The 11,063-nt window shown below is 42.8% G+C and overlaps 1 protein-coding gene across 1 annotated transcript; it reads right to left on the bottom strand.

The window, feature by feature from the left end:
• Positions 1–2,245, bottom strand: LOC146575455 (uncharacterized). Its single transcript, XM_085270187.1, has 4 exons — positions 1,708–2,245; positions 938–991; positions 496–841; positions 1–395 (listed from the first exon to the last, which is right to left on the bottom strand). The coding sequence occupies exons 1-4, from the start codon at positions 1,721–1,723 to the stop codon at positions 374–376; spliced, it is 438 nt and encodes a 145-aa protein (XP_085126313.1). The 5' UTR covers positions 1,724–2,245; the 3' UTR covers positions 1–373.
• Between the last annotated feature and the right edge of the window lie 8,818 nt (positions 2,246–11,063).

Raw genomic sequence — 11,063 nt, 5'->3', positions numbered from 1 at the left:
AAGCAATTCTAAAGGATCATTATTGATCACCTCAGGTTGCTCACTGTTTTGTGAATATGTAATCTGAGAATGCTGTGTATTTTCATTTAACCTAGCGAACGCTGTTTCTAAAGCAAGAAATGGGTCTGTAATATCTTGTTCCTGGTTATCCATTTTTTTTATTATTATTGTTTAACAGGAATATATTAAAAGAACAAAACCACAAAAGACAGTTTGTTTGAAAAAGCAAAATGGAAAAAAACCACAAACTTTTTATAAGATGAGCTGAACTAATTCAGCGAACAGAGATACCGCGCGAAGAGCGATTGAAGCGAGCTGCCTCCGTGTGCGTATTCGCCTTGTCCTCGTTGTCCTTGCGATCCTACCGGTCCTGCTATTCCTCCTTCTGAGATGCTCTGAGAATTTGAGGGTAAGATACAAACAGTTAGTAAAGTTAAATAGAAAAGGGATAGTTTTTATAAAATGAGAAAAAAGCGAGAACCTAGAGAGACTGACCGTGATTGGGTCTCAAAGGCAGGCGCGGTGCATTTCGTGTGTCTGATGGCGGAGAAGAAGCGTTTCTGGGGCTCTGATTGGCTGGAGCATTGGGAGTGAGATCGGAGAGCAAATCTTGCCTGTCTCCGGCGGACAGGCGCAAGTTTTTTCCCAGAGGGTCGCGGGAGAGAACAAGCTCCGGCGGGGATGGACCTGGGGCCAGATGAAGTGGGGCGATCTAGCGTAGAGAGCAGATGCTGTCTATCGCGTGTGGAGAGACGGATGTTCTTGCCTGTGGATCGCTCAAGCACTGGTGGAGAAGAATTCGGCGAACTCGAAAAAATAAAGGTGTCCAAGTCTGAGATATCTAGAAAGTTTGATAAAAATGAAAAAGAGGGTAAATGTTTTGTTTTTCTTGTACAATTAGCTGTTAAGAGGGAGAACAACAATGAACCAAACCTACCAATTTGATCGAGAGAACCAAAAAGAGACGAGTTGAGCACGCTTATCTCAGAGTCTGAAAAGAAATAACGAATATTTACAAACGGGAAAAACGGTAAAATATAAACATTATATGAACAAGAGTGAGAAAAATGAGGTACCTGATGAGGACATGATCGCTGCTATAGTTTAGTGTACAAATGCACTTTTTAGCTCTGAGCGTTAGAGGCGAGGTTATACAGTGGGGCAAAAAAGTATTTAGTCTCTTTGGTCTTGGCCATGGCGGAGTTTGGAGTCTGACTGTTTGAGGCTGTGGACAGGTGTCTTTTGTACAGATGATGAGTTCAAGCAGGTGCCATTCATACAGGTAACGAGTGGGGGACAGAAAAGCTTCTTACAGAAGACGTTACAGGTCTGTGAGAGCCAGAGATTTTCCTTGTTTGAGGTGACCAAATACTTATTTTCCACCCTGATTTACGAATAAATTCTTTACAAATCCTACCATGTGAATTCATGGATTTTTTTTTTTTTTCCCCCACATTCTGTGTCTCACAGTTGAAGTGTACCTCTGGTGCAAATTACTGACCTCTGTCATCATTTTAAGTGGGGGAACTTGCACAACCGGTGGCTGACTAAATACTTTTTTGCCCCACTGTATATATTTTTGAAAAGTGTATTCCAAGTGTTACAGAGCCTATTTGCATGGCTTTTGAAGATGGAAAAAGCTTTTTTGACAGAATGGTAAAAAGGAAAATGCGAAAATGTAGTAAGACGGGGAAGATTAACACTTACCGAGTGATATGCACATAGGGCACGCGAAGGCAGTTGTTGTTGATCCCTGGTTTCGTGGCTGTAGCGAGCTCACAAGCAGTCTGAGCGGCGCCAGTTGTTGATATGTCTGAAGTCAGGTCTTCTGGGAGCTCGACGGCAGTCTTAACCTCAGCGGGAGATCATAAAATCGGACCTGGAGCCGATTGGCTAACCGGGGTGCGAAGGGAGCCGTGCCATTGTTATGTGATTGGCAGCGGGGCGAATTAGCAGAGTTGGTCTCCGGCGGAAATTTTCAAACGAGGTAAGCAGTGCATTCGGGAGCAGAGCGGGGAGCGAACAAGCAGGAAAAAATTGTGCTCTGCTCTGGAAGCAGTTGCAGGTCGGCGATTAAGAGCGAGGTAGAACTTAGACTGTGCGTTGAATTTTAGAGGTTGCTAATAAGAGGGAAGCTTTTGAAGAAAAAAAGACTAAGGACTTTTCCCCCTGTTTTGGATTATAAGGCTTTTGGGAATAGAGGGTAGCTAACAAGTTATTCTAGGGTTTTGGAGAAATCGCGGAGGATTTTTTAAAGGAGTTTTGACTTTGTTCGGTGGGCGGGAGCCGCGGGGCGCTTAATTTGAGAAAAGACTAAGGATTTTTTCAGGATTTCCCCTGTTATCGAATATAAGGTTTTGGGAATAGAGGGGGTACCTAACAAGTTATTCTAGGGTTTTAGAGAAAACGCGGAGGGTTTTTTAAGGAGTTTTCCCTGCTTATGTTTCTAAAGATTAGGTTAAGGGGGCTGCGGGGATCGCGAGAGTTTTTTGGCGTTGGAAAGGGAGGGGGGATGAGTGAGTGAGTCTGCATCTTAAGGATAAAGGACACTCTTTCGAGGATGCCAATGTTCACATTTTGGACAGAGGACAGATGGTTTGAAAGAGGAGTGAAAGAAGCCATCTATGTCCACTGTGCGCGACCATCTTTGAACAGAGGCAGGGGTTTACGACACCAACTCTCTGCCATCTATAATCCAGTTTTGAGATCCCTTCCCAGACGCCTTAACGCCCACTCACATCCTGGGCCATCTGATCTCAGGAATTCGCATGATAAGGTGGGGCCAGGTTTCACAATGAACTCACCCGAAACTCTGGCTGATTGGGGCCCACACCCAGTTTCACACCTTGGCTCAGGCGATTAGAGGATCATCAGGGGGTCCTTTTGTCCCTCTGTGGGGGGGGATACTCCCACTAGGTTTATAGCTGGGACTCTCCACCATTTGACCTTAGAACTGAAGAAGCTTCTCGGATGAGAGGTGAAACGTCTTCAAGTAACTTAAAGAAGTCCAGACGCTTTTCTTTGCAAGCTCCTTTGACTACGATGACCTGGATGACTGAGAACCTTCACAGACATAGTGAGTGCTTATCAGTGTATATGTATGTGTGTGCTTGTCCATAGTTTAGCTGAGACAGTGTCCTTCGGCCTATCAGGCTAAGTAAACAGTCCTTCAGCCAATCCAGGTGTCCTTGCATGGGACGGGAAGAATAGCTGTAACACAGTCGTTATCAGGGAGTGATTGTTCGGCTCCAGCCTTGGGCCTGCAGCTAGCGCCGTTATGGGGGTCCGCAATCTCAATGTTGATTTTGTAAATTTCCATGCGAGCAGCCCAGGAGAATTTTCAGGCTGCCCTAACGTACTAGATTTAAAACACGTGGGGATCGAGCTTTTCAGGCACTGGCACCTAGGCTGTGGAACTCTCTGCCGTTGTCTTTACGCTGTCTAGACTCTACTGACTCCTTTAAAAAGCAGCTGAAGACATTTTTATAAAAAAAACGGGCTTTTAATTAATTTAATTAATTTTTACTTGTATGTCTGATCTTACTGTAAAGCACTTTGTGATTTTTATCTGTGAAATGTGCTATATAAATAAATTTTACTTACTTACTTACTCACTTACTCACTTACTTACTCACTTACTTACTAACTTACTTACTAACACTCCGACACTGGCCTCTCGATCTCCCGTTGGAGAGCCACGAGCCTCCCCATGATGGTATCAAACTTCTGTTCCATGGTGTTGTCATTCTTTTGATTCTGAGACCTCACAGCTGCAGTGATCCATTCCGTAATGTCTTCCAACTGTCGCTCAAGGGTCCCCCCATACGCTCAATGTTGTTGCTTTGAGCCTTCACAGCAGCTGTAAGCGTCTCCAAGGTGTTGACCATATTACGTTCGTTGTGAGAGGTCGCGCCTCGTCCCATCGCTTCAATTCCAGCGGACAGCCTTGGGGGGGGGGGGGGTTTGAACAGCCGGTTCCGCTCTCTTATTTCTCCGATAAACCAGGGCCAAGCCAACTCCGATATGCACGAACCCTGTTATCACGGTTCCAAATAGATAGATATCTTCAGCGTCCTCGATCGACAGTCCCGCCAGACACATGACCCTCCAGTTCTGCCACCCGTCCATCGTGCAGGGAAAGTCCCTCCAGGCCACTCAGGCTCTCCCGAGCCCAGACTTCTCATTGAGAAAAGGGTGTCAATAGCATTCAGAGACCAGTTGATCGAATCCATAATTCTCTTTTAGGTTTTAGAGAATGACCGTGTGAGTCTATTCCAGGGAAAGTAATGCACACGAGACAAGACAAGGACATAGAGGGTGAGGAGGAGAGGAGAAAAGTGCGACCGCCTTCGCTGAGAGCCAGAGAGAAGAGAATTAGAATTTTTATTAGAATTCCTGCTTTTTCCATATCTTTTCATATCACTGGCTTAATCCCTTCTGTTGCTTCCTTAGATAAGGGGTATTGTGGTTTAATGGGCCTGTGGGATGAAACAGTCTGTACTGTTACTGAGTCTGCATTTTTTATTAATCCCACATTCGACCACAGTGTAGAAGGTAAACTTTTAAGTGCTGGCTCTTCTTCCAGCAAGAGAATTTCTCATTCTTGTGTGCTGTCGTGCAAATGAGCGTTGGGTGTAGTTCTTATCACCCAGCCCAGTGTGTATCTCATGCACCCTGTTCTTTTACCCTGTGCCCAAGCCTCTTCCTCTGTAGGTGTATATTTATCATTTTCTACCTTTTGCAGGATTTTACCTAATTGATACCATTGTGTACCTGCTGCTTTTGCAACTGACACATGGGGTTTTGTGATCCTGTTTAGTTTTTTTTTTTTTTTTTTTTTTTTTTTTTACTCTGTCTGGTTCACTGAGCATACTGCATTTCCGCATTTTGTGACATAAGTGTTGCAGAGTCAGATATGGGCTTTTTAGGCTGTGTACCGGTTTATCATACGAGGGTCTGGGCCTGGGGTTTGTTTATAGTGCAGGGTGTTGTGATACTCAGTTGGCTTCATTTTTTCGGCACTTGCGGGGAGATGTTTTTCTGATGCTTCTTTGAGCTGTGTAAGCGGTGGCAAATCTAATGACCAGTAGTAGTTTGGCTCTCCTTTTCCTTCCCTCTGATAGGGGTCTCCCTCTACTAACATTATTTCCGCTGTCATACCTGTTTCTGTGGGGATGACTCCTATCCCTAGTTTTGTCATTGCATCTCTTCCTAGTGAGTTTACTGGGCAGGTTGGGTCTATTATACATGGCATGTAACAGGAGCGTTGACTAGGTTTGTGCAAAAATGTCAGTGGCTTTGTTAGTGGCTGGGTTTTTACGTGCCCTGACGCTGTTTTCACCATTACTACTTCTCTAGAAAAGGTTGTGCGTGGGGGCTCTGCCTTAAGTACTGTTTTACAAGGTCCTGTGTCACACAACACCTCCAGCTTTTTGCCATTTACATAGACTGTAAGTGTTGGCTTTCCGTCCAGTAAACTTACTAGCTGATGAACATTGTATACTTCAGCTTCATCCTGTTCTAAATTGTTTTCTTTGTTTGTTAATGCTTTTACTTTTTCATCTATGTGGCTCTCCCTGTCAGCTGTCTGGGTGGTTGCAGTCACAGTGGTTGCAGCTAGTCATTCTGTGTCGGGCATTCTCTGTGTCCTACAATGGTGTGCAAAGTGACCTTCTTTCCCACACCTCCAGCATGCAGTACTAGAGTCACCATCTGTGGTGTATGTGCCTCTCTGTCTCCCTCTGCCTCTTGCTCCTCCTCTATACATTCCTCTTCTCTTCCTCTCCTTTGAACTCTGAAACCTCCCCTGTAGCCTCCACTCCCACTAAAAGCTGTGAGAGCAGTGTCAGTGTCTAGGGCAAAAACTGAGGCCTTCTCTTTGTTTTTCACTACCGTTTGTGCGTGATTAGCATATTGGAGCGCCTCATCTACTGTGCCTGTATCTTGTGTTACCCAATATTTTTCTACATGAGGCCTAATGCGTGGTAGCAATCCTTTAATAAAATCACGTTTAAATTGTTGCTGATATGGTGATTGTGGGTCATCAGCATAATTTAGACCTGAGTTCTGTCTGAAAACTGGTCTCAGCCTGTCCATGTATTCATGTGGGTTTTCTGTGTCACTCTGTTTAACTTGCCCTATCTTACCATAGTTGGCTCTTGGCGCTAGTTGTTGACGGGCCCTATCAAACACAGGTATTAATGCTGCTTGGAGGTCAGCATGACCTGGGGGAAATGCTCTACCATCTGGTTGGGAGCCGGTAAAGTCTCCCCTAATTCTTCCCCAGGAGAGCCCTAGGCAGTCCTGGAATAACTGCATTAACTTGTGACCGTTTAAATGCCACTGGGTGATTACTTCATGCACGGCAGCTTGCCATGGTTCATACCCTTCTTGTATTGATGGAATGCCTTTTATTACATTTTGTCTGTCTTTATGTGTCCATGGGCGGTACACAAAAAATTGTGGGTCTGTTGTCCCTGCCTCCTCCCTGACCCATCACCTAGAAGTGTGCCATATCTGGGATTTGCTACTTCAACTAATGGACATGCTAGTGTAGATGGTGGTGGGTCTGGGTGTGAACCACGATCGTCGCACTCTTCTTCAGAGCCATAATCAGATCTTCCTGGATGAAAATCTGTTTCATGCTTGGCTAACATTGTTTGTGTAACCTCATATGCATTGTCAAATTTAATTTTCATTGCTCTTGTCCATATGGGAGATCGTTTGAAACGAGATTTTGGTGTAATACTGGTTGTTTTTTTCTGCAGCTAGTGTGGAAGATTTAACGTAGGGATTTAAAAGAGTTATGTGGGTCTGTCAGTGGAGGTCTTTGTTCAGCACATGCCTGCTTTGTAGTTTCATCATCAGGGGTTATTAAAGCTGCTGCTTTGTCTTTTGCCCTTCTCCCCCGTCCCTCTTCTCAGCTGTTTCTCTTTCCCTCTTTCTTTCTCCCCTTCTTTCCCCCAGTCAAGTCTGTCCCGTATTCAGTAAGTGAAAATAAAATAAACAATAAAAGGTGAATCAAATGGACCATTACGGCAAGGCTGGGATGGTCAGTTTGGTAAAGTAAATCCGTTGGGCATCTTTCTTTGCCTTTAGACAACAATTCTGAGGGCAAAAGAGCCAAACGGGACAGGCCAAAAAAAAAAAAAAAAAGCTGCTGCTAATTGTTTTTTCTTTTCAGTTTCGTTTTCCCATGCTTGTAAAGTGTAAAAGTAAAGTATAAAGTGTGTAAAGTGTGCGTGTTAGTCCCCATAGGGAAATAGTTCCTCTGCATTTAACCCATTCACCCAGTGAAGCAGTGGGCAGCCACCAATGCAGCGCCCGGGGAGCAGTGTGTAGGGACGGTACCTTGCTCAGGGGTACCTCAGAGTAGCCGTTCAGTGGAGTCGAACCCCCGACCTTCCGATCATGGGGCTACCACTCTACCTACTGAGCTATCCCTGCCCCGAAAAGCCTATACTCTTGTTTTAATTTTTTCTTTGGGTCTTTTGTTAATGTAATTTCTTGCTTCAGGACAGCTCTCAGCTGGGTAACAGCTGAGGGACTGCATTTCCCTTCCCAGCTGCGGTTTTTAGCTTTTTGTGGATTTCTCCACCTATTTACAATTATTTTACCTGCTCCGGTTTGTTGTTTTTCTAACCATTCCTCATCAGGTGTTAATTTTGCTTGTTTATTCCCCATTTTCAAAGATTATCCTGGGCCGTCCCTGTCACACGTGACTTCAGAGTGGTTGCTGATACGGCCTTTGACTTCACCCTAGAGGTGAAACGGTATCAGTTTTGAGATGAAACTCAACTGTTCTCCTTTGTCACCAGTACGTGAGCCTCAAGCAAAGAAAACAAAAGGTAAGTAGTTCAGCAGCGTATTGTGCTGTAAAATCAACTTACTTCCAGACACATACACACATAGACTCAGGTTTTAGAGGTAGCCATAATTACTTTGTAACAAATTGTAAAAGCGCACAAATGTCTAATTCGGTTCCTTTCGGCGAATCCTAACCTACTTTAAACCTTTGCGGCGGTTTTATATACCAAAATAGTGTTTAAAGAAGAAACCACCAATTGAAATAAAGTAACAAATATACCAGAAACAGGGGGTATAGCGGAAGCTGAACACCAGTAAACCATGAAACAACATATATTAATTCTTTAATTAATTTCCCACAGTACCTATAATGTTAACATGTTAGGAAACAAAAACTAATTGAATAATCCTACAAACTAATTCAAATCAAAGCTGAATTTTAATGTTGTTAACAATACAGAAGCGCGCACACACAGCAACACAAACATAAAGAACTAATTAATATTATTGGAGACAACGATACAAAACACACACATTTCAAAGCCTCAGAAAAATTACCAGAGAACCTAACTGTCTGACCAGCATGCTTCACAGACAAATTTGTTTTCTTTGCTCTTGCGGGGCTTCTTTGCACAGCCCCTGTGGTACCACCGTGGGCAAATGTCACAGCCAATCTGAATTAGACAAAACAAGGAAACACAAGTATTATGTTAATAGTGTTGTACAAATAAGTATTTAAATAACAATTTTGCAAAATACTCAGATCATAAAGCAGTCCACCATTCATTACAACTACAATAAGTCAGATGATGTATTCACATGGTCTGTGACATTTTTAAAATTATATTTTTGTTTTGTTTTTTTTAATCAGCTTTTTAAGCTGAATGGGCTATGGACATGTAAAACATAAGCATTTACCCATTCCGTGTCACCATCATGGTTCCCACAATAGTGGCATAGGTCAGTCAGGTCATCTTCAACAACAAGAAGCAAATACTTTAATTTTAATAATAATGAACTCTGTTTGCATGACTACATAATAAGATTATAGCAATAAAAGAACAATGTTAAAAACACGTTCAATGTAACAGTTTGTAGTTTACTATTTAATTTATATTTGTAATGATACCTGTATTCTCAAGAAGACGTATTGCAATCTGTTGTCTCAGACTTGCAATACTTGAAGCAGAGTTCTCAAACTTTACTGGAACATCTTTTAAGATGCACTCAGCAAACTGTGAATAAAATATATAACAATGCTGTCATTATTTGAAATAACATTTGCTATTCAAAAAATTGGAATCATATTTATTTTTAGAAAATCATAGTAAGTGCTTGTGTTGAACAAGAAAGAGGACACAAATGGAGACACTGGAGGAGACAGAGCAGAGACCAGCTCGACGGCAGAGAGACAAGCTAGCTGCCATCAGGACAGTGTGGGATAAGTGTGTGCACCACCTCCCCCTGTTTTACAACCCTGGGACTAATGTCACCATTGATGAGCAGCTGATCCCATTTAGTTGGGAAACATATTGCTTAACGTGTAAATGTGTTGTGTCTTTCCACTCACTCCACTTGATTAGAACTGATTTTTTTATAACATTTTATAAAAAAAAACCAAAAAACAAGAAGCACATTAATTCAGAAATGTGATCTAACAAAGGTAAAGGGAAAAAATTAACCATGTTTGCTGTTCATATGGCTTGTAATTGGGATGAAGTAAACATCTGAGTAATTTAATATAAAATTATTTGATAGTGTTAACAATCTTACAGATTGTTGTTACTTACAGATAGGCTGGGCTGAGCATTTGTGGAACTAATGGTCTACTGAGATTTTCACACAAACATCTCACAACAGAATGGTTGCAAAAACACAATTAATTTAGTGAGTGGCAGTTCTCTGGGACAAATTGTCTAGCTGATACATACCAGAGAATGCATTGACTGCTACAGCTGGTAGGGGGACTACATAAACCCAACATAACTGACCATTTACAACCAGGGCTGGCAATAGAGCATCATGCACCAAGAATTGAGGAAGTTCAAAAGGAAATTTGAAGTCCATGGATGGTTACATACTCAGAACATAAAATATTGAAAGCTGAAATCTTATAAACGTTTACTCTTACACCATGTAAGTAGTTATGAAGTTAACCTCATTTCCATTAACATAAGGAAATTAATGTAAGCAATTGTGAAAAATATGTATATTTGATCATGTAATTTATCATAATTTGCTGCAGATTCTGCATGCCTTTTATTCATTATGTTTATTTCAGTCATGGTCTTACACATACCTTCAATACGTAGGCACCACATGAAGTTGCATACTGTTGAATAGGATGAGGCAGTGTGTCACATGCCCATCTTGATGCATTAAGCCCTCTGTGTCTCATGAAAAACCTGAAAGACACATGTAGTAAGGATTAATAAGTTGTTCTGTATAAAGGATTTGCGTGCTAAACCTAGACATGTAAGGTGTGTGTGGGGTGCTGGTACAAGCCAGGGGAAGGACATCCAGCGGACATCTTGGCCAAATTAGAAAAACAAAACACCAGTGTTGTTGACCAGGGCCCTGTTTCAGGAAGCCGGTTTAGTGGAAAAACTGAGTAAGTATACCCTGAGTTAACGAAAACTCTGGGTTTTCGGTTTCACAAAGCGAGTTCAGCTGAAGCCTAAGTGAGTCACTATGACGACACACGCCGTGAAGCTAACCTGCCCCCTAGCAGGTTTACTACAACTAACCCTGACTGACCCCGCCTCTTTGTCGGAAACCTGACAGCAGGAAGTGTCAGACATGGCGTGTCCCTTCCTTGAAGAGCCAGTAGATCTTGAAGCCCAAATTCTCCGCAGAGCTCTCCGCCGGGAGAGAGTGATCAGAGCGCGTATGGACATCTTATCATTACCTGATGATTTCCTGTGCGAACGTTACCGTTTCTCAGCACAATCAATAAGTTATTTGGATAACATCCTCAGGCCATATATTGCGCATGTGACACATCGCGGACATGCGCTCAGTCCATTACATATTCTTTGTACCGCACTCCGTTTCTTTGCAAACGGGAGCTTTCTGTACAATATCGGTGACGCTGAGCACGTTTCCAAGGCTACCGTCTGTCGGGCAGTCAGGAATGTTACAGTAGCACTGAAACGTCTCCTGCACTCGTTTGTGGTGTTCCCCGGTCACAGACCCACAAGATTCATCAAAGAGGGATTCCACAAAATTGCAGGTATCAGGATGAACAAAACTCAATG

This window comes from Mchenga conophoros, linkage group LG4 (assembly GCF_057382185.1).
Source record: "Mchenga conophoros isolate Kocher_MC1m ecotype Shallow Benthic linkage group LG4, M_conophoros_male_GT1.1, whole genome shotgun sequence".
NCBI lineage: Eukaryota > Metazoa > Chordata > Actinopteri > Cichliformes > Cichlidae > Mchenga > Mchenga conophoros.
This window is presented reverse-complemented; position numbering and strand designations above follow the sequence as displayed.